This window comes from Lissotriton helveticus, chromosome 3_2 (assembly GCF_964261635.1).
Source record: "Lissotriton helveticus chromosome 3_2, aLisHel1.1, whole genome shotgun sequence".
Classification (NCBI taxonomy): Eukaryota; Metazoa; Chordata; class Amphibia; order Caudata; family Salamandridae; genus Lissotriton; species Lissotriton helveticus.
Window position 1 is genome coordinate 485858134 of NC_136062.1, and position 24687 is coordinate 485882820.

At 48.6% G+C, this 24687-nt stretch overlaps 1 protein-coding gene across 8 annotated transcripts in view; it reads right to left on the reverse strand.

Annotated features, from left to right (window-relative positions):
* Window positions 1-24687, reverse strand: part of LRP4 (LDL receptor related protein 4) — a 356895-nt gene that overhangs the window by 109283 nt on the left and 222925 nt on the right. For all 8 annotated transcript variants that reach the window (XM_078684435.1, XM_078684436.1, XM_078684434.1 and 5 more), the window contains exons 7-11: window positions 12117-12236; window positions 7977-8102; window positions 7215-7340; window positions 6021-6155; window positions 2466-2591 (exon numbers count right to left, since the gene is read on the reverse strand). In XM_078684435.1, the coding sequence (XP_078540561.1) occupies window positions 2466-2591; window positions 6021-6155; window positions 7215-7340; window positions 7977-8102; window positions 12117-12236 (633 nt within the window). The remainder of the gene's footprint in view (window positions 1-2465; window positions 2592-6020; window positions 6156-7214; window positions 7341-7976; window positions 8103-12116; window positions 12237-24687) is intronic.

A 24687-nucleotide genomic window follows, 5' to 3' on the forward strand; every position in this document is an offset into this window, starting at 1 on the left:
CCCAGTCCACTGCTCTGGACGGATCACCACCTTTTGAAATTCACCATTCCTGCCATCACAATTGAAATGGCCTCTTAAAATGAATTCATATTGAATAGGCCTCTAAAAGAAATTACACTACCCTTGTTTTCTAAACATTTTTATTTTGATTCGACTTTTTTTACCACGAGTGCTAGTATAGCTGCTCTCCATCTTGATAAAGCCATCGAGACAACATTGGATAAAATTGCTCCCTGGAGTAAAGCCAAACGCAAGATCAGATCCGCCCCATGGTTTACCGAACAACTAAAAATTACCAAATCTCTAACTAGAAGCGCCGAAAAAAAATGGCGGAAAAGTAAAGCTCAGGTTGACTACAGAGCATATAAAGTACTGCATACCAGTTATATGCGTGACATAAGGGCGACAAAGCAAACATTTCTTACGGAGCGAATCAATAAAGCAGAAAATTCCTCAAAAGAGCTGTATCAAATTTTAAGAGAGTTTACCACTTTCAGCAACCCGTCAGCAATACCCAACTCCCAAGAGTGGACTGACGCTCTTTCGGGATTCTTTGAGGAAAAAATAACTGCCATTCACCTCTCCCTCCCTCCCTATCAAATTTCAATGCAACCCGCAGCTTTGGCAGACCCATCATGTAATCCATCACATATCCTAAGTGAATTTGGGAAATTTGACAATGATGCGACCAGGTCAATCGGGATGAAAATAAAGTCCGGGGACCCCCACCGATCATGTTTCTTCTAAACTTTTCTTCATACTAGCGCCGGCTTTGGCGGAATATCTGACCGGTCTCTTTAATAAATCCCTTTCGGAGGCAGACTTTCCCACAATATGGAAAGCAGCAAGAATTAGACCCATATTAAAGAAACCCTCGGCCGACCCCAACACCCTTTCAAACTACCGGCCCATTTCATTACTCCCATATTTTGGGAAAATGCTCGAATTTTTTGTAAATAAACAACTTGTGAGCCATCTCGAAGACCAAGGGCTTTTGGACCATTCCCAATCTGGTTTTCGGGCTGCCCACAGTACGGAGACGGCTTTGGTCGAGGTTGTTGACAATATCAGATTGGATTTAGATAATCACCAACCAACCATCCTCGTCCTGCTTGACCTGTCTGCGGCCTTTGACACCATCTCCCATCGCATTTTAATTCAACGGCTTTGGGAGGTTGGTGTCAGAGGAACCGCCCTAAAATGGTTCACCAGCTATTTATCCGATCGGGTAACAGCCGTTCAAATTGGCAAAAACATTGCAGATGAAAGGCCTGTTATGATGGGTGTTCCGCAGGGCTCTATTTTGAGTCCCACGCTTTTTAATGTCTATATGACACCATTGGCCAGAGTGATCGGAGCTTTTGGCTTTGATGTGCTGTCCTACGCCGACGATACCCAGATTTTAATCACTCTGGGTCCGGATCCCAATGAAACAAAACAGCGTTTCAAAAATTGCATGATCCAGGTGGAGAAATGGATGAGCGTTAATCATCTTCAGTTAAACGGCAGCAAATCAGAGATTATGCTCTTTGGTAAAGCTGCAGAACACTGGACACATGACCGGTGGCCAACCAGTCTGGGCAATTGTCCAATGCCCAAGGAATCAGTGCGGAACTTAGGATTCTACATGGATAATAAATTATCCATGAAGAACCAAATCAATTACAGCGCTGGCACCTGCTTTGGGCTAATGCGAAGCTTAAGAAAGGTCTTAAAGTGGATCCCTGTGGAGGCACGGAAACCCCTAGTTCAGGGCTTAATCATAAACAGAATGGACTACGGGAATGCGCTCCTAGCCATAAACGAGCACCATCTAAATAGGCTCCAGGTCCTTCAGAACACTGCAGCCCGGCTAGTCCTCAACTTACCGCGCGGATCCCCATCGGCCCCCTGTCTGAGCCTGCACTGGTTCCTGGTGAAAAAGCGAATCCTCTTTAAAACCTTATGTTTGGTCCATAAACCTATGTATGGAAATGGTCCAAAATACTGGTCCCCAAAGTTAACATGGTATCTGCCTCGAAGAGAACTAAGATCTAGTAATGAATCCTTGCTCACCCCGTTAAGAATACAAACATCCAGAAATGGCCGTCGCGCTTTTTCCTTCCTTGCACCCGCCTCATGGAATGAAATGCCCCTTAACCTCCGTGTCATCTCTGAACATAGTTGCTTTTGAAGACCTGGCTTTTTACGAATTAAGCCTTTTTCAGCCCTCTAGTCAGAGCCGTTCTGCACGCGCCATGAGACTCTTGGATGTGATATGTGCGCGCTACAAATGCTTTTGACTTGACCCCTTGTGAACTGCGCTTTAGGGAGCAGAACAGATCAGAGACTCTTCACTCCAGTGTCCCCTCCGATTCGAAGCTCATCCCAACCACAGGACCTCAAGTCCACCAGCTGCATAAACCCTTGCAAAGCCTGCGCTCCTCCCATGCTCCTGAGTGGAGCACCTTTCTGTTGTTCCTTACCCAGAGCTTTGCAGCTGCGCTTGTCTGGGCGCAGTTCGTAGCCCAGCTCGCACCAGCACTGGAAGCCCCCGTCCGTGTTACTGCACCCCTGGCTGCAGTGTCCGTCCTCCGCACACTCATCAATGTCTGAGAAGAGATGGGCAACAGTTATACTTATACAACAAACATCAGCACAGCTGTGGGGCAGGAATGCAGATTCCACAGTGCCAACATCAAAGAGGGCAGTCTCTGTCCAAAATCATAAGTACCAGCCCAATGTACAGTGCAGTCTCTGTCCAACATCATAAAGTCTCTATCCCCAAATTCATGGACAAGATCTGACCTGAAGCAAACTACACCTCAAAGCAATGGACAGGCAGCACCTCAAAACAGGAGCCAGGCTAAGTCCAAAAAGAAAAGACAAGATCCCCACCCCTGCAGAGGGACAAACTCCATCCCAAAACGGGAGGCAAGCTTAGCCCCAAAAACATGTCACAGCCTTCCCTCCTCCCACAAAAGTAAGGGAGACGCGCTTAAAAATGATAGGATGGTCCACCCCAACGGATTGAGCTCTTACATGCAAGAAGAAGAAAAACTGCACCTCCTGTTCGCACACTGCCACCCTCTTTCCAGCCTGCGGGCACTATCCTCAATGCCCCGCTTACACGTCCTAGTCGACATCCTTCACCCCTGGCAGGCGTGGCAGACATCCATGAGCCTTGGGAAGACCCATAATCCTGGTCCCCAATCCCGCCACACTCTCGCCTGATTTAGATCTTGGCGGATGGGTGACTCCGTTGCAGAGGCGAATAATATCCCGTCTGCCGAAACACAAGGATTATGTTACTTACCCTGTAAGCATCTGTTCTTGACATGTAGTGCTGTAGATTCACATGCCTTACATGAGTCCGCCAACTTGTGTTGGCCTCGGATGAGTAGAAGTTGTTTTTGTTCCAAGAAGTTTTCTTCAAGTCACGATACTGTGCGACTCTTCCTTTAACTATCCATTGTGAAATGCTTGATTTTGAAACAAGGCAACAAAAAATGGTTTGGTTTTTCTAAATGATTTAGACCAGTCCATATAATACATTAGTGTCCTTTTAACATCTAATGTGTGTAGTGCCCTTTCGGCAACTGCGTCTGGTTGCAGAAAAAAACAGGTAAATCAATGGATTGATCAATATGAAAATTAGTAACCGTTTTTGGTAGGAATTTAGGGTTAGTTCTGAGCACTACACAATGTAGTTGAAAGGAAGGCTCTTTAAGAGTTAGCACCTGAATTTCACTGTCTCATCTAAGTAATAGCAATTAAAAAAGCAGGTTTCCATGAATGGTACTGTAATTGAAAACAGTGTAATGTTCAAAACGAGGACACATTAGTCTTGTTAGGACAATGTTTAAGTTCCATGGTGGAGCAGGTGGAATTCTAGGCGGAATTACCCTTTTAAGCCCCTCCATAAATGCTCTGATAACTGGAATTTTAAAGATGGATGTGTTGCCTGTTCTGCGGGTATGATGTAATTTTATAGAAGTGTGTGCTAACCCTGCAGTTTGTAAATGCAATAGATAAAGAATAATGGTTTGTACCCTTGCCTGAAGAGGGTTGATGTCTTGTGGCAAGTTTACGAGCCTCTTTAAGAATGTTCATACAGGCTCGAGGTAAGTATAAGTATCCAACTCCTAGACTTCAGTAGCCAAATCGCAAGATTAATTTCTTTGGGAGTGGGATGTCTTAGAGTCCCTTGGTTCTGTGTGAAAAGGTCCGGGTTCAGGTGAAGCTTCACGTGTGGAACTAGAGATAGCTCTAACAGTGCTGAGAACCACGGTTGTGGAGCCCACGTGGGAGCTATTAGTATCATGGTGGGAGATGTTTGTCTGAGTTTCCTTACCACAAGTGGAAGTAGTGAACGCGTATGCAAATATCCCTGATCAATTCACCCACAGAGCATTGCCCTTGGATTGATGGTGTTAATATCTGCCTGTGCAAGTGGCCATTTCACATTTTCTTTTGTTGCAAACAGGTCTATTTTTTAAAAAAAACCCTCTTTTGAAATTATGTTTGAAGAACATTGTGGTGAATCTCCTACTCGTGGACCTCTTGCTGCATTCTGCTTAGAGAGTCCACAATATGATTGCTTGTCCCTGGGACGTAGTCTGCTAGGAGATGAATGTTGGGGTGCATTGCTAATCTCCATATTTCCTGGGCCATGTGAGATAACTGGAGAGAGTATTCCCCCCTGTTTTTGTAAATAATGCATAGTTGTCATATTGTCTGTTCGAATTAGGACAACTTTGTGCTGTCGGTGAATTAGAAAGGCTTTCATTGCTAGATGAACATCTTGCACCTCTAGGTGACTGATTGGAGATGTTTTTGTTTGGAGTCCACACTCCTTGAATAGTGACGTTGTGGAGAAGTGCTCCCCAACCTATCTGGGAAGCATCTGTTGTTAGAGCTATTTGGGGAACAGGGTCCTGAAATGGCCATCCTTTCGATAGATTCAGTGAATTCCACCATTGCAGAGAGCGATATGTCCGGCTGTTTACCAACTCTAGATCGTGAAGTCGACCTAGTGATTGAGTCCATTGTTGAGAGAGACATTGTTGTTGAGGTCTCATATTTAGTCTGGCATGTGGAACTATGTGAATACAAGATGGCAACATGCCTAGAAGTCTGAGAAATGTTTTGGCATGAATATGAGTTTCTGTTTGAAACTGTTGAATTAATTGTATTGTGTTGTGTATTCCTTCTGTGTTTGGGTATACTAATGCTAAAGTGGTGTTGAGCATAGCCCCTAGGTACGGCTGAGTAGCAGCTGGTTGTAGAGGAGATTTTTGTAGATTGACAGTAAACCCTAGTTGATGTAATACATTTAGGGTCTTTTGAGTGTTTTGTTTGCAAAGATTGAATGTGTTTGCTCTAGATAAGGGAAGACAATGTTCGGACAAGTGGCACAAGTTACAAACAGGATATTGATGGGTGTGAGGGTATTTGGAGTGGCACTTCGGACAGAAACTAAACAAAGTGCTTTCCATTAGCAGGTAATTCTGTGAGAGTGTTGGAAATGGAGAAGCTTTGCTTGGCTGGGCACGGCCATTGGGCTGAGGGAACGAGCCGAAATCCGCTAAGTAGAGTCTAAGTATAGGAGGTAACAAGATGCTGATCGAGACAATACCGTCGATAGCTATAAGCTTCCAATGGAGAATTGTACAAGAGCGCAACATCCTACATTCGAACATGTTGGCGGAAAAAAACCAATCTGAAGATGGCGTCGATGACCATGTACAGTATTACCAATACGAGGAGTGACACAGCCTCGTGACTCAAAGAAAACTTTTCGGAGAAAAAACAACAAGTAATCAATTGAGCCAAACACTAGATGCCGGAATATGCAAAGTATGTGTATCTACAGCACACCTGCCTTAAACTCCTTTTATATCCTATCGGATTGATATTTTGGCGGATAGGATATCCGTCACCACTGGGACAGAGTAACCCATCTGCCAAGCTCTAAATCAGGCCCTCTGTCTTCCATGCTGTCTCCTACGGTGTCTCTAGGTCCATTCCAGGCTCCTCACCCAAGCAGGACCGCCCGTCTTCCATGAGTCGGAAGCCAGTATGGCACGTGCACTGCACTGCAGCCCGGAACATTTGGCACTTCTGAGCACAACCACCATTGTCCATGTTGCAGTTTTCCTGCCCCGTCCGTGGTCCTGAGGAGAGCAATACAAAAGTGAGATGGATTCGGGTCATTGAATTTATGTAGCACTAGAGGCCTAAATTATATGCAGGGCCACTGGAACTAGGTGATTGTGCGGTCGTGGCGATTTTCGCATAATTATAGATTTGCCGCATTTGCCAAAAAATTCAATCATATGCCACATAATCTGCAGATTTTAACAAACAATAAAATGTGTTTATAGTTCAAAAGGTTCGAAAGTTACTAAAAATTCAGCGACACGTGTCGTGAGATGGTGGAAGGCCCTCTACAAAACTAGACTGATTACCTTTCTTTGCTTAACGCTATATTTGGGTATTAGACTGGTACTAATGAGGTGCAACCCACGCCCATACAGTGTTACCAAGTTTAGAAATTACGAAATAATGGTGTAATATTATTACAAAACGTGCCACATTATGCCGCATAATTTGCTTTTTCTTCCCACATAATTTACTCAACCTTCCAGTACACCCTGTCCCACATGAACTCCTTGGAATGTGGTAGTATTAAAACATACAGCTAGTGGCAGAAACAGCACCCCAAACTCCACAACTGTTTTGCCATGGATTGCTTCAGTAGGCAGCCTCTTGTCCCCAATAAGCTCTGCCACTCCCTCTGTCAGCCCCCATATCCGCCCACAACTGGTTGGTGGTGTAAATGGCACCTGTGCCCCGGGCAATCACTCCGCCATGTTTGGTGACCTAAACAGCCTCTCTGCACACTCTAGGTAACCCCACTCACTGATGGGTGTAACAGTCGCTCCATCTGCATGGGTCTCCACCAGCTGGGGGTGCCCTTACACTCTCAATGCCAGTACAGATGGATTTAACAGTCCCCCAAATCCATATGCTGTCACCCCAATAACTGGTGGAGTAAATTTGTGCTAAGCCCTCCCTCAATCATTCTGCCATCTTTGATAGTGCCAGTAGTTCCTCTGGCCCCCAGGACCATTTCGTGTGAATTCACCCGGGGTCTTTCTCTCTGCCTGCTTAGCAGTAAGGGATGCGAGTAGCCCACATTTCTCACCCCCACCCTCAGATAGAATACATACGACAGTTCTGGTGGGGGCTCTCGTCACTGCCATCGGTGCAGTCGTTGACACCATTGCAGAGCTTCCTCTGACCGATGCAGCGTCCATTCGTGCACATGAACTGGTCAGGGGCACACTGCGGGGGTCCTGCGAGAGAAAGAAATGGCATTAATCATGGGAGGCATATCCTTCCACCTCCATACCTTGAGGCTGCCACAACACGCATGTGAGAAGAGCCTTGGAATGGACACCAAATAGCAGAGTAGGGCCCCCTAATGGCTCTCAGGCAGCAAAGAGTGCCTGGGAATGGTCCTTGGATGCTGAGGAAGGAGGCCCTGGAGACAGGTTAGTGCTATCGAGAACCATGAAACTCTACTCATGTAACCACAGAGGGTCCTGGAGAAAGGAATCATGCCTACGAAGAAAACCCAAGAAAAATGGTCTACGCGGACAAGGACAAGGAGGATCCTGAACAACTGCCTCAAGCAAGACAAGAGGATCCTATATGGGCACTAGATACTGGCCCCAGGCAGTCAAAAAGAGCCATGGGGATAGACCCCTGCATCCACGGAGGGCCACAGTGACTGGTACCTGCAGACAAGAAGGGAGAGGGGATGAACCCCTGCATTGAAAGGACATGAAGACTGGGACTTTGCATCCAAAAAGGGCCACGGGGAGGGGCCCTGGCATCCAAGAAGGCGAGGCGGACCCTTGAGGTGACCTACACGCCGGCGACAAGGACTCCGAGCCAGAGCCCATGCAGCGAAGTAACGCCCGGCTTACCCGTCTTCTCACAGCCTTCCTCATCACTGTTGTCTGAGCAGTCATCTTCGCCATCACATCGCCACGCGAGGCGGACACAGCGTCCTGATTTACAGCGGAACTGGTCTGTGGTACACATAGAAGTGGCTGAAAAATAAGAAAAATTAGATTGAAATCAATTGATGAGTCGCGAGGCCTCCATGCAAATACGGAGTGAAAAGCAATCGCAGGGTTAGTCTGCACGGGCCTCTGTGAATATATGCAATGAAATTGGACCACCAAGTGCCACTTAGGATAGTATAGCGTCGTAGGTATAGACGATGAAAAGAAATGATCCTTTGCTACTTAAACGCTCTTTTAGCCTGGACTCTATGGCATATACTGACAACACTTATGTTTTGCTTAGATTCAGCAATTTCCAAAGCAGGCAATCCTGGGTGAGTGCAAACAAAATGGTTACTTACCGGTAGGTGTAGTTGTGAAGCTAGAACAATCTTATGGATTAATTTGCTCTGCAATATTCTACCTTCTAGTGGTTGCGTTCGGTGTTGTCTTTCGTAGTCTTGTTCCTTTCTTTTTAGGACTCGCCTGAGACACCAAATGAGATGTTTCTTGAAAGTTTCTTGTTCTTAAAATAAAACAAATCTAAAAAGGGGCTTAGAGCCCACCCATTCCTTACCATTGGCCGGCACACTCGTCACTCTCCTTTCTCTTACTTAGCATTGGTAGGCGGGTTTTTCACTCTCCTCCTCTTCCTTTTATTGTCAGAGGTAATTGGTTTCATTTTGCTGGTCTCGCTTGCTTCAGAAGGCTTTGGGAGAATTCAGGATGCGGAAGCTGCTGTGTGGTTGATGGGAGCCACTCCTCGGTCCACGGTCTTGGTGGAGTGACACTGGCCACACGGGTCGACATCCCTGGAAGTCCTCTTTAGTCCAGCAGAAGTTTAGTCACCACTCGACTACAGGTCCCCGAGCAAAGCTGTATCAGCGGTTCCCCTCTTTTGGCAATATATTTCCTTCTGGGTGACCAAACTGCACTCCAATGACTCCCCCGGGTCCAAAAGACTTGAGTGCAACTTTTGAGATATAAACACACTCTCCCGGGAGGTACCCCAAGGAGCAAACTAGAGGCTCTTGGGTCTCAAGGGTGAGCTGGCCTCCCAACACAACATATGAGGAAGGAGCAACCACACCTAGGCTCGCCGGAAGGGACGCACCTTAACGAAAGTGTGACTACAGGGGTCCTTGAGCCCTTCTTCCATGGGCATAGAAAATGCATCATTGGGGTATTGGAAGGCGAGATTAGTTAAGAGGTAGACACAGGTCACTCTGGCTTGGAGGCAAAGCAAGTTGCCTCATTAGGATTCTGTATGCCCGTCCTGATGAAAGCCACTGACTCAATTGAGCCACAAGGCAGAAACGTGTTGACGGTAAGTGGTGATGGAGTCGTAATTCCCCTAATCTCCACGATTGACTTTAATCACCAAGTGTCATGTCTAGCGAATAAACTGTTTTAGGATGCTACATTGGTCCCTTCCTGACTCCCGGTGCGGGCCCGCTCTCCATCAAACAGAGGTGTCGGAGAGCGAGGACTGTCCTGTGATGAAGCATGGCACCTGGTGGTGTGTGGGAAACATCACATATCTCTATAAATTGCAAAATTCTCAGGGAGCTTATTTCGTGTAAATGTGCAACTTTTAAGAGCCAGGACTCTGTCTCCTGAACCGGAGTGTGGAGAGGAGTGACGTCCCGGTGATCTGGGCTAGCAACTCGCCCAGGCAGGCTTCTTCAGCTTTGGCCGCCCTGTGCTGCGAACAGGAAGCCAGCCAACTGACTCTAGCTGGGCTCGGGGATGACTTCTCCTTGAGCCGGACACCAGAGGCACACTCCTTTCCTCCACTAGCCCAAGGGGCAGCAGGTGCAGTCCTCTCTTCACTAGCCCAAGGTGCATCAAGCACAGTCCTTTCCTCCACTAGCCCAAGGTGCAGCAGGCACAGTCCTCTCTTCACTAGCCCACGGTGCAGCAGGCACAGTCCTCTCTTCACTAGCACAAGGAGCAGCGGGTGCAGTCCAACTTCGATGCAGCCGCTTCATCGCCATCCCCAGGGTCAGCAGAGCAGTCCTTCTTCTGTCCTCTTCTCCATTCAAGTGAGATCTAAGTGCCAGTTGTGCCCCTTTTATGCCCAGAACTTGCCCTCAGGGGAGGTTGTTGTCACTAGCCAATGGGCTACTAGGTTCCCTTCCACATGACGACGACTTCCTGTGAAATGTGGAATTTAGCTATCCCAGAGGGCTCTATACTACCCACTCCCAAGATGGCTGGACCCCTTTTGGTGTGTGGAGCTCGGTAGCCCGCCCTAGCGGTGTGGCTACCTGTGAATTACACATCCATTGTAAAAAGGTTTGGTCAGTGGTTCACCCACTTAGTCCCAAACACCGACCTTTCTACCAGAACAGATAGCAGCCTCTCTCTAGTGCGTCCACCATTTGTCCTTCAAAGGCGGCTCACCCTTTGAAGCTCGCCTTTTGGGCCAACACCTCATGTGGCTTCCTGCCAGGAGGAGGTCTTCCTGCCAGGAGGAGGTAACACCTCCTCCAGCTACAGGCCTCTATTGTTAGCTACCCTGAAAGCCAGTGACCTGTCTCCCCAGGCGGGCAAAAAGCTGTTTTGTGGCCGCCTTAGCAAATGGTCACTAGAAAACTGGGCGACAGGGTGGCAACTTTCTGAAATTTGCATGTGGCAACAAGTTAAATAAATTTCACGCACGAAGTCGGGCTTAATGTAACAAGTTATTTGATGCATTGAAGTACCAAATTTGGTAATCCCATTCAGAAGTTAGCACAGCTGAGGTGTCAGCATGCAGCTCTGCACTCGCCAATGGAGCTACCAATTTCTCTCCCAGTAAAAACAACATTTTGTGGGTTTTTACTTCCGGAACATGCTAGGCACATGTTCAACCTTTTAATGTGCCACACCCTGCCTTAGGGCTCACTAGCCCTGCTATAAGGGTAGCCCACACATCTTAAATAGGGAGTTTGGGCTTTGCAATTGGTTAGAATGGCAAGTCAAGTTGGCAGTTATATACTGCTGTACCAGGTTGCTGTGGCAGGGTTGGCGTCATGTTTTACCTTTCCCCACTCAGGGTGGCACAACACGTGCTATAGGCCCTGAGAGGAAAGCGATACCAAAGGGGATGATGGACAGAGCGCTTAAGCAAATCAAACACTCACTCCCAGTCAACTGATCTGGGTTTAATCCATCACCATTCTTTAGCCCACTCCGCCACTCCAGTTCAGACATGGCCATATGCAAATCAGTCTGACCTTGTGCCTCATGGGAACAGTCCAGCCCGAACTGCCAAGCCATGTCTTCCCTTGACTGGAAACAAGCATCCTGGGACCGGTTTCTGGCTAATCAGCCGTCATCAGCCAGGATAGCTTGACTCCAGTGACTCAGTGAGCAAGGGACTCACGTCTGGGCATACCCTGCCAACTTAGGGCAAACAAAGCGATATCAAAGGGGATGATGGAGCTAAAGAATGATGATGGATTAAACCCAGATCATTTGACTGGAGGCGAGTGTTTGATTTGCTAAAACGCTCCATCCATCGTCCCCTTTGGTATCGCTTTGTTCGCCCTGAGAGGGTCACGCTAACGTATAGGCCCTGGGTACCCCTAGTACCGTATACTAGGGACTTACAAATATATTAGCTTGTGCCAATTAGGTACAAGCCACTCAAACATACACATTTAAGGGTCAGGGCACAGGCACAAAGGTCTGATTAGCAAGCTTAAGCGCACTCTCCGTGTCGACAAACCAGTAGCATCAGTCTGAACTGGAGTGGCAGTACAAAAAGAGGTTTTCCCATTTGTTTTCAATGCCAGTTGCACAGCTACAACATTGACATCCGAGGGTTCCCAGCCTGATGCTGGGGAATAATTAAAGTTTGTGAAGCTATGAAGGATCCAATACTGTAGCATCTCCCAGCAGTATCCCTGTCGCCCCACAGATTGCCAGACAATGTACAGCAGCAGGTCAGCAGCAGCCTTGAAACCTCCAGACTTGGTTGTCGCTTGTGTTGAGGGCACCCTGCGGTTATGCAGCCAGCATTAGGGGTCTGCCAAACGTCGTTACATGGATAGAAAGTGATGAAAAACTTACTGCAGTTCTTTTCATCCGATTGGTCATCGCAGTCAGAGTCACCATCACAGCGCCAGCCCGCGTTGATGCACAACCCACTGTTGCACATGAATTCTCCGGAACGACAAGGTGGGTGAGAAGCTGTAGAGTAAAAAAGAAGAGACAAGAATTACACAGGATACACTGGCATGGAGGCCCTGCCGAGCACAGGGTTGGCACTACTGATGCCATAGAGGCTTGTCAAGTGCCTCAAAAACCCTGAAAGATAAATTTGTCTCCTATCCAATTGTATTGTATTGTAATTGCATTTATATAGCGCTTACTACCCCTGACGAGGCGCCAAAGCGCTTTTTCGGCGAGTAGCACGCTACTCCGGGACCCATAGAGGATTAGTGTTGAATTAGTATAGTGAAACATGCAAGTACATTTTAAGTGGTGGATAGGTTAGTCAGTTATTTGGATTTGGAATGATAGCAGAAGGATAGAGGAGGACAAAGGTTTGTATTTATGTAGCGCTTGTTGAAGCACGCTATTCAGGAAGCCTACAAAGGATTAGTGGTGAATTAATATGGTGAAATATGAAGTAATTTGAGTGGTGGATATTAGTCAGTTACTTGGAGTGAGAAGGATAGCGGATGGATAAAAGGGGAAGAAAGATTTGCATTCATATAGCACTTGAAGCGCTTTTCTGGCGAGTAGCACGTCACTCCAGAACCCATAAAGGATTACTGTTGAAAATTAGTATAGTAAAAAAAAAAAATGAAAGAATTTGAGTAGTGGATATGTTATTCAGTTATTTGGGTAGTATATTTGTATAGTTTAATGTGGAATTTGAGAAGTGAACATGTGAGTCTGTTAATTTCGATTGAAAAGGATAGTGGAGGGCATCTTGCCCCCAAACAGAAGTGCATCTAAAAATCCTGTACACCAAAAAGTAACCAATCCTGCCACGACTCTGCACAGGCCTACCTGTACCTTGTAAAACACGTGGATACTGCACCTTACCGCACCCCATGCATGCAAACCTGTACCAGTGAAACAGAGACGCTGCACTTTCCCGCATCCAGTGCATCTGCATCAACAGCATATGTGCCTATACGTACCTTCTAGAACAGATACTGCACCATAGTATACATGTCTATCTATACCTTCTAAAATACAAAAAAACTGTATCAACACCATGCATGTCTACCTGTACCTTCTAAAATACAAAAATACTCCATCTTCGACAACACCGCACATGCCTATCTGTACCTTTTAAAATCCCAAATACTGCATGAATACCATGCATGCCTTCCAATATCTACTAAAACATTCTAAAACAAAGAGAATGACCCTGCCCCTACTTCATGCATGCCTACTCATGCCTTCTAAAACACAGAACTACGCCCGAACAATCCCATTCAAGCCGACTTGTACCTTCCAAAGAACAGGTTACCTCCTGTAACACTCTTTCTGGTGGATACTCCAACCACAGATTCCTCATCTTCTAGAATAAGCCTCTGGTGCCAGACTGGATCTGGAAAGAATTCAGCAATTCTCCTGGAGGCCGCCAAGAGGTGCCGCACTTGCTCCATGCCACCCTTGCTCTAGACCATACCACCCTGGAGCAGAGTCTCCTATAAGCACCACCCATGCCACTGACATCAGTTTCTTGCTTGACTCTTTCGATGCTGTACGACTCGGAGAATGACGCAATCATCTGTACCAGTTTGCGGAACTTGGGACCTTTTTACATGTTAAAAAGTGGCTATTCAACAGAACGGGGGAGGGTGTTGAAGAATCTGCAGTGAGGTAAAGTATCCACCAGAAAAAGCGTTACCGAAGATAAGTAACTTGTCCAACCGATAGACTTCTAACTGCAGATTTAGAGTAGATACCAAAGCAATATCTACTCAAAGGGGAGGATCTGTGCATTGGACTCAGACCAAAATGTCCTGCAGGACCGAACAGGTGAACTGACCTTCCAGCAAGCAAAACTGTGTGTTTTCAATGCTGGCAAAAAGTTCAAGCCAAAGTTCTCCTTTAGGCTGGAAGATGCCCCGTGCCGGGTGCGGGCACCATTCGTGAGTCAAAAGGTTGTGAAATGGAATGAAGTGACTGATTAGAGAGAACAACGACGTTTACTGGAAGCTATATTCCAGACGTTTGTCTTCTCTGTGACTAAAGATACCTAATGTATGCTATTAAATCTACTTGTGGAGAACACAGCCTTGAAAAAGGCATGCATGCCTTTATAGGGTGAAACATGTGTTGGCTATACCAGTATTATTCTGCAAGAACAAATAAAACACAGAATCAGGAATACATTCCTTCACAATTGAATTTGTCTTTTATTAATATACCCCATACTAATAATGTCTTAACAACTTACCACCAACACTTTCGTGAACCCCCGAGGGGTGCTGGTGATGTCAAAGTGGAGTTTGGCAAACTGAAAATGCACCTGCCCAACTCTGAATCGAGGGTAATGGCTGTGGCACTGCAGGATGGGCATATAACAATACACGTCCTGCAGGGCCATTGGGCCCGATTCACAGAACTAACTTAGGACAAAATCCTAAACTTACTACTTTTGGTATTCACAGAAGTTAGGATTTTGTCTTAAGTTTGTCTTACGTTTGTCTTACGTTTGTCTTACCTTTGTCTTACATGTGTCTTAAGTTTGTCTTAAGACTGTCTTAAGTCTGTCTTAAGTCTGTCTTAAGTCAAACTAAAGACAAAAGCCTCACTTTACTACTACTAAGTGCCTTCTGTGAATACCAAAACTAGTAAGTTTAGGATTTTGTCTTAAGTTAGTTCTGTGAATCGGGCCCATGGACACCATCTAGTCGCTTAGGTTCAGGACAGTCAGAATCTGGGCTAACGTGAGCATTTTGAATTGGTCCTTCCTCCAGAAGGCATTCAGAAGAGAAAGATCTAAGATGGGCTGAAGACCCCAGTCTTTCTTTAGTATGAGGAAATAGCGAGACCAGTGACCCTCTCCTATTTCCAAGTCTGGAACCCTTTTGATGGCAGAATAAACAGATGTTCCCCTGAGATTTGCTCTGATGGGGTGGGGAGGGCAAAAATGAAAGGTAGAAAACAGCGATGCTGAACAATTTGGAGTACCCACTTTTGGACGTTATGAATCACCGCCCTGGGAAGAAAATGCTGAATGTGAACCATTAATTGCTAGTTAAGGGGGTTTGACAACTGCTGCCATAGGGGAAGTGAATTGGGAAGACTGGTGCCCTTGATCGCCTGCATGTCGTCCGCCTGATCCTCGCCACCAGCCTCGAAAAGACTGCTGCAGCCTATACAGCAGCCTCCTAGACTAGCCTTTACATTTCTGGAATTGTTGAGGCAATTGTTTGTCAGGGGTGAAGATACTCAGAGAACATACGTTGGCCCTATTTTCTTTAAAGCAGAGTTGACTTTGTTGCCAAAAAGGTATAAGCCATCGAAAGACGTATTCATGAGAGCAGCCTGTATGTCTCCAGAGAATCCTGTGGAGTGCATCCACGCGTGGTGTCAGAGCACCACACTAGTGCCAAATCCCCTTCCTGGACAATCAGTAGTATCAAGGCGGCACAAATCACATATTCGGCCGCACCAGGACCACCTTCAATGGTTTGAGCCAGTGATGCCCTAAGGTGTTCAGGGACTGTGGGAAGATCTCGCTAGCCAAGTCCCAGGGGGTGTGAGTATCTATGCCGAACAACCTGCACAGACAGACCCCAAGGTCATGCTGGCTGAAGAGAGCACTCATTTTACAAACCCCTCAATCCTCCTAGACTCTCTACCTGGGGGCGTTAGGGGTCACCTGGCTGGCTTTGTGGGGAATTTCAGGTCACCAGGCATCGGTCTGACCACCTGCCTTCTTATGTGCCTCCTTTTGTGTCTCTTCTTGTGTTTCTTTTTGTGTTTCCGTTTCTTTTTGTGTTTCTTTTTGCGTCTCTTTTTGTGTTTCTTTTTGTGTTTCTTTTTGTGTTTCTTTTTTGTCTCTTTTTGTGTCTTTTTACGCCTCCTTTTGCGTTTCTTTTTGTGTCTTTTTTTGTGCCTCCTTTTGTGGTTCTTTTTGTGTTTCTTTTTGTGTTCCTTTTGTGTTTCTTTTTGTGTCTCTTTTTACTCCTCCTTTTGCGTCTTTCTGTGGTTCATTTTTGTGTTCGTTTTTGTGTCTCTTTTTGTGCCCCTTTTGTTGTCTCCTCTTGAGTCTCTTCTCTGTCTCTTTTTGTGCCTCTCTTTGTGTTTGTTTCTGTGTCTCTTTTTGTGCTGCGACGCCTGCCTATTCACGGGCAGGCAAGAAAAGAGGTTCAACCAGGAGCCCATTAAAGTCAAACATTGTGGGCCTCATTGAAAAGGAGCCAGGGCTCAGATGTGGCTGGCCAAGACTGCAAGACTTCCATAATGACATTTGTATTAACCTCCCTGGAATGTAGTTGTATGTTCAGGACCTCAGCTCCAGGTCCAATTGCCCCTGCAAATGAGTCATTCTTTCCCGTTGGAGGGCCAAATGGCAGATTCAACTCTGTATTGAGGAGGTATTGAAGCCCAGGGGCCTGTTAAAGTCCATGAAGATAGAGCAGGGGTACAACCTCCCCATCTCCACCATCATCACCTCCGAGTGGTGGCAAACTTTGATCAGAACCTGCGCTAAGAAGACAACGGAGAGACGCCGGGAGTCTGTGCCTGAAGAGAAACAGTATTTAATTGGGCTGTTTGGGGACCGGTTGCGCGTTTGTGATTTTGTAGTATGACATCGTTCGAGATTGTGCTGAAGGCGATTGATATTCAGACATTAGAAGCGGCATCGGATCCCTCACCGGCGGTGCTGGCATCAACAAGGGGTGGACTGACACAGATCATGGTGCCAGGATGGACGTCTGACCTGGTAGGGCGCTCCTGACAGACCTTACGGGGTCGGTCGGTGCCACATACAGGTCTGCTGGGAATAACCCGATTGGCAGTTCTTACGGATCCTTGGGGTCTGAAGGCACATCAGATGGAGCCGGAAGAGTGCCAAATATTCGCATAACATGGCTTCGGATTAGATCTGTTGCAGCATCCCGATGGCCCAGGAATTTGTAGCCCCCTGGGTCGATCTGGGGAAGTGAGGTAGCAAAACTGACAGCCAACACGTGTTTCACCCCTTACACGGCCATCCGGCCTGGGGCTTCTTCAGGGCGTATTGAGGGTAATGGATAGATTCGTAGTCTAGGTAGCATTTAAGGTCCTTCTCGATGCTCTAAATAACGGGCGTCAATGCCGCAGGAGTGGAAGCTCTATTCATCAGTCTTGCAAAACACGTGTTGGCTGTCAGTTTTGCTATCTCACTCAATCTTACGGATAGAATGACAACACCATCATAAACACGTTACAAAATGAACTATGGTTTGATTGGAATTTTTTCCTAGAAAAGAAGATAAAATCTCCTTCCTCTTACAACCCTGTTGAACCTTATCCAGATTAGGGGGTTAGGGTTATCCCCCTGTAAAGGGCAAGCACCAGCACAGGAATTTTCTCTCAATGTTCGGCCAGTAAGGGATTGGGACCTTTCACCCCTAAAATCACATTATTAAAGGAGTTTGACTGCAAAACTGGAATCTCACTTGAACGACCGCAGGAACGGAAGCCGCTCCTTGCCTTCCACTTGGAGTGTGACCATGCCATCAAGGCACGGGACTTCTAGTGCTCGTCGACGTATAACTTCGCTCCCTGGTTCTGGTTCACCTATCAGTTTAAATGTAAATGTAAATGTAGTGTACTTGTATAGCGCACAAATCGACCCCAACTGGGGTATCTATCTCGGCGCTTGTACGAATACCGCTGTGGAACCCTTCCTGGCTTTTCCTAGTGAAGTGCCCACTCCTGGGCACCCCCAAGGTGGAGGCCAGGCATCCTAGCATTGTGGGAGCCGTTGTGGAGATTAAGCAGGCTGTTGCCCAGAGTTTTTTTGACAATTTCTTTTATTGACTGTATAATTAATTAAAATCATTACAGTAAAATCAACAATGAGGCAATTTCTTGTATATAAAAAGAATAGATACTTAAAAAGCTAAAGTTAAAAGCTAATGCTAAAATCAGGACTGTGATTGGTTACATCATTTGCTTGCATGAATTATTTTGTTCAAATGACTGAGTCCCGCATGATTGTCCATTCCCCAACTTATATGCCTTGAAGTAGGTCTGTTGCAGGTAAGCTCAAAAGCTACTCTCAGTGGTGCATTAACTATCTTACTAGGTGCGTTGCATTCTTGGAAGGGGGCGTGCAAATGGGACATGGTCAGTGCTGCTGCGTGAATGAATCCCGTCCGCTGTGGCCCACAGCTTTTAGGGCCAGCCTGATTTGGTGGATGAATTTCGCCAGTCTTGCCAAGATCATTGTGCTGGTGTTAGATAGACATAATGCTGATGCTTCGCTGCAAGACTTTATATTCTTGCTGAGGCAAATTGGGCGCAGTAGTCGCCGGCGATCATTGTTAAGGGTAGGGCAGCAACAGAGAAGGTGCAGCCAGGATTCCTTCTTGTAACTGCACAATCTGCAAGTTGTGGAATCCCCTTTTCGAGCCCAAACTGGATTGAAATCAGCTATCCCCAGCATGGTCAGCCTCATATATAAAATTTTACTTCTGGTTTGAGTTGTGAGGGACTCACTTAAGTAGGGTTGTGCTGTTCCTGCCCTGTATGAATCATTTAGTGAGACAAAATGCGGGCTTCGGCGAAGAGATTTGTAGTCAAGGTCGAAGGAAATTTCGCGCACTTGTCTATTGATGGCTTTCTTCCATGCGCTCAGGGGGATGTCCTGCCGCGACATAGATTCTTCATCGATCTTCAAGACACGTATTGCCATTCCCAGCCTTGTGTGCCATTCCGAGCCTGGCCACTCGAAGATAGATCTCAAATGATTTTTTAAAGAGTTGTCCGGAGCCCTTAAAATTCTTAAATATAGCTTTATAATCTCCCCCTGACATATCAGGTCTGGTCTTGCAACTCCAAGCTCCAGTCTTAGCCTAGTTTTTCTTGCCGACTTTGGTATTTGTAGCACCGATTTATATGCCTTAGCTTGGGCTAGATTGAGAAGAGTCTCCAGTTTCCCGCGGAAGGCTAAATGGCCATAGCTGATTGCTGGAAGGAGTTTTGCTCTAAGCGCTATCAGGATGGGGCTGACGGAAGGGCTAGTCAGGTTCTGGCTAAGTTGTCTTAATGCGTGGGTGACCTTGTTGGCTTTAGAGCTCTGCCCAGAGTTGCAGAGTGGGACCCATGATTAGAATAGGCACCGAGGCAAGAATGATCAAGTCCGGGAAAATTGAGCCCAAGTCCTGCCGAGGCGGGAATTGAACCCTGGTCCCGGGCTAGACCTCTGCATCAGGGTCTGCCGCTCTAACCATTGAGCCACACTTCTCCACGGTGCATGAGTTGCATGAGGGCTAACTTGTTGAATAACTTCGAGTGGTGCCTCGAGCCCAAGCACTCGAGACAGTTCGAGGAAATCCGTCACCCGCATCTGTTTCCAACAGTCTCGGCAAGGTATGAGGCCAGTAGTTTTAGGAGGAAACATTGCTCCCTTGCTCACTGGATTTTATGTTAGATGATGTTGGAAAGACAGATGAAATGCAGAACACCAGGAAAGCATCTGAAGGGGCAGACACAAAGGAACAAACGTCAGCGTGCGTGGGTGGAGCTTATATGCGGGATGGTCAAGGAGGAGTGGCACTGCGACACCTGCTGGCGTGCAGAAGCATTTCTGAAAAGTTTCCAGATCCAGCCTGGCACCGGGGAAACTTTCTGTAAGTGCGGAATCTGTGGTTAGAAGTATCTATCAGAAACATAGACAGTGTTTGCAGTCTACACGTACCTCTAGTGCACAGAAACAGCCCCTGGGCCAGGGCGTGCATGCCTAGCTTATCATTTAAAATACAAACACACTGCACCGGACTCAACCAATGCTTGCCTACTGACACATTCTAACACAGAGATACCTCACCTGTCCCACCTGGCACTCCTTGCCTCTACCTTCTAAAATTGAAAGGTACGGATCCCCATTCCGCACCATGCCAGCCTGCCAGTACCTTCTACAGCACGCAGTGACCCTGCCCCGACTCACGTCTACTCGTCACGTCTAAAACACAAATACTAGCCCTGCTCACCGCATGCACATTGCACACCTAACAAGATACCACTGCTCTTGCAGTCTCTGTGCACAGCTGACAACACAGCTTTCAAATAGGTACCACTGCTTGAATACAGTGGATGGCCCGTTACCCCTTTAGGGTCTCCTACCTGGCTCGCAGTGACACAACCCCTCTCCACCTCCTCTCCTCTTGCCATGCTGCCCCTGGTCCTAGACCCAAGGCAGGCCTGATGCCTCGACACCCAGGAGAGCATCAGCCACTCAGCGCAGTCCCAGGACAGCCCGTTCACGGCTTCTTCTCTCAACACCCAGGGACGGTGAGTGCTACTTTGTGGGACCTCTTAATCTCAATACTCCGGGTCAAAGGCAGCTCCTTTCTGGGACTCTCTACCTCAGTAACGGGACAGAAAGCCTCACAGTGCGCCCCTTTGCCTCGGTGCAGCACTTTCATGCGCCCCTTTGCCTCGGTGCCGCACTTTCATGCGCCCCTTTGCCTCAGTGCAGCCCTTTCATGTGGCTCTTTGCCTCAGGGCAGCACTTTCATGTGCCCCTTTGCCTCAGGGCAGCACTTTCATGTGCCCCTTTGCCTCAGGGCAGCACTTTCATGTGCCCCTTTGCCTCAGGGCAGCACTTTCATGTGCCCCTTTGCCTCACAGCAGCACTTTCATGTGGCTCTTTGCCTCAGGGCAGCACTTTCATGTGGCTCTTTGCCTCAGGGCAGCACTTTCATGTGCCCCTTTGCCTCAGGGCAGCACTTTCATGTGCCCCTTTGCCTCAGGGCAGCACTTTCATGTGCCCCTTTGCCTCAGGGCAGCACTTTCATGTGCCCCTTTGCCTCAGAGCAGCACTTTCATGTGGCTCTTTGCCTCAGGGCAGCACTTTCATGTGCCCCTTTGCCTCAGGGCAGCACTTTCATGTGCCCCTTTGCCTCAGGGCAGCACTTTCATGTGCCCCTTTGACCCAGTGCAGCACTTCCATGCGCCCCTTTGCCTCAGTGCCGCACTTTCATGCGCCCCTTTGCCTCAGGGCAGCACTTTCATGTGCCCCTTTGCCTCGGGGCACATGAAAGTAAAGCATAAAGCCATTATCTGACCCAGGGTGGTGTGGAGTGCAAAAAAACGATGGATTTGGGCCCAGATCTTTTGACTGGGGGAGTGTGTGACATTGATCCACATTCAGTCCATCACTTGTTCTTTTTTGCAATTGCCGCCCTAAGTGCGCTGGGGATGCCCAGACGTGGGTCCCAGGCACTCCACACCACTTGGAGTCAAGCTAGCCGGGCTGAAGAGAGGTGTTACCTCGAAACCGGTCCGGTCCTCGGATGCTTGATTCCGGTCTGGGAAAGATATGGCTGTTGTAGTTCGGACTGGACTGTTCCCATGGGGCAACAGGGTCAGAGCTGATTTTCATAAAGCCATTATCTGACCCAGGGTGGTGTGGAGTGCAAAAAAACGATGGATTTGGGCCCAGATCTTTTGACTGGGGGAGTGTGTGACATTGATCCACATTCAGTCCATCACTTGTTCTTTTTTGCAATTGCCGCCCTAAGTGCGCTGGGGATGCCCAGACGTGGGTCCCAGGCACTCCACACCACTTGGAGTCAAGCTAGCCGGGCTGAAGAGAGGTGTTACCTCGAAACCGGTCCGGTCCTCGGATGCTTGATTCCGGTCTGGGAAAGATATGGCTGTTGTAGTTCGGACTGGACTGTTCCCATGGGGCAACAGGGTCAGAGCTGATTTGCATAAAGCCATTATCTGACCCAGGGTGGTGTGGAGTGCAAAAAAACGATGGATTTGGGCCCAGATCTTTTGACTGGGGGAGTGTGTGACATTGATCCACATTCAGTCCATCACTTGTTCTTTTTTGCCTTTGCCTCGGGGCAGCACTTTCATGTGCCCCTTTGCCTCGGGGCAGCACTTTCATGTGCCCCTTTGCCTCGGGGCAGCACTTTCATGTGCCCCTTTGCCTCGGGGCAGCACTTTCATGTGCCCCTTTGCCTCGGGGCAGCACTTTCATGTGCCCCTTTGCCTCAGGGCAGCACTTTCATGTGCTGCCCCTTTGCCTCATGGCAGCACTTTCATGTGCCCCTTTGCCTTAGGGCAGCACTTTCATGTGCCCCTTTGCCTCGGGGCAGCACTTTCATGCGCCCCTTTGCCTCAGTGCGGTACAAAAGGGGGTGGTGATGGACGGAGCATCTGAACCAATCAAACACTCACACCCAGTCAAAAGATCTGGGTTTAATCCATCACCATTCTTTAGTTCACTCAGCCACCCCAGTTCAGACATGGCCATATGCAAATCAGTCTGACCCTGTGCCTCATGGGAACAGTCCAGACTCCAACACCAGAAACAGGACACCGGCTGCCCTCAGGGACCACCCTCACCAGCCATATGCGAGCCCCATCACGAGCCAACATATGAGCCCCCTCACATGCCACCCTCACCAGCCACGCACAAGCCCCCTCATGAGACACATGCGACCCCCATCATGAGCCACATGTGATCCCCATCACGAGCCAACATATGAGCCCACTCACAAGTCACCCTCACCAGCCACACACGAGCCCCCTCATGAGACACTCAGGCCGCCGCTAATGAGCCACACACCAGCCACCCTCACAAGCCACACACAAGCCTCCTCACAAGACACACAGGCTTCCCCTCACATGCCACCCTCACAGCCAACACACAAGCCCCCTCACCAGCCATACATGAGCCCCCTCATTAGACACACAAGCCACCGCTAATAAGCCACCCACAAGCCACCTTCTGGAGCCACACACGTGCCACCTCACAAGACACACAGGATCCCCCTCATGAGACACTCAAGCCACCGCTAAGAGCCACACACGAGCGACCCTCACGAGCCACACACAAGCTTCGTCACAAGACACACAGGCTCCCCCTCACATGCCACCCTCACGAGCCACACACAAGCCTCCTCACAAGACACACAGGCTCCCCCTCACATGCCACCCTCACGAGCCACACACAAGCCTCCTCACAAGACACACAGGCTCCCCCTCACATGCCACCCTCACGAGCCACACACAAGCCTCCTCACAAGACACACAGGCTTCCCCTCACATACCACCCTCACAAGCCACACACAAGCCTCCTCACAAGACACACAGGCTTCCCCTCACATACCACTCTCACGAGCCACACACAAGCCTCCTCACAAGACACACACGCTTCCCCTCACATGCCACTCTCACGAGCCACACACAAGCCTCCTCACGAGACACACAGGCTCCCCCTCACATACCACCCTCACGAGCCACACACAAGCCTCCTCACGAGACACACAGGCTCCCCCTCACATACCACCCTCACGAGCCACACACAAGCCTCCTCACGAGACACACAGGCTTCCCCTCACATACCACCCTCACAAGCCACACACAAGCCTCCTCACAAGACACACACACTTCCCCTCACATGCCACCCTCACGAGCCACACACGAGCCAACTCACAAGACACACAGGCTCCCCCTCACATGCCACATTCACAAGCCACACACGAGCCTCCTCACAAGACACACTGGCTCCCCCTCACATGCCACCCTCACGAGCCACACACGAGCCTCCTCACAAGACACACACGCTTCCCCTCACATGCCACTCTCACGAGCCACACACAAGCCTCCTCACGAGACACACAGGCTCCCCCTCACATACCACCCTCACGAGCCACACCCAAGCCTCCTCACAAGACACACAGGCTCCCCCTCACATACCACCATCACGAGCCACACACAAGCCTCCTCACAAGACACACACGCTTCCCCTCACATGCCACCCTCACGATTCACACACAAGCCACACAGGCTCCCCCTCACATGCCACTCTCACGAGCCACACACAAGCCTCCTCACAAGACACACACGCGTACCCTCACATGCCACCCTCACGAGCCACACACAAGCCACACAGGCTCCCCCTCACATGCCACATTCACAAGCCACACACGAGCCTCCTCACAAGACACACTGGCTCCCCCTCACATGCCACCCTCACGAGCCACACACAAGACACACAGGCTCCCCCTCACATGCCACATTCACAAGCCACACACGAGCCTCCTCACAAGACACACTGGCTCCCCCTCACATGCCACCCTCACGAGCCACACACAAGCCTCCTCACAAGACACACAGGCTTCCCCTCACATACCACCCTCACAACCAACGCACGAGCCCCCTCATGGGCCAGCCGCAGACAAACCACCCTCACCAGCCACAAACGAGTCCCCTAACGAGACACACAAGCCACCTCTAATGAGCCACACATGAGCCACCCTCACGAGCCACACACGAGCCAACTCACAAGACACACAGGCTTCCCCTCACATGCCACCCTCACCAGCCACACACAAGCCCCCTCACGAGACACACAGGCTCCCCCTCATATGCCACTCTCACAAGCCTCCTCACAAGACACACAGGCTTCCCCTCAAACCCATTAAAGTCCCTCTGA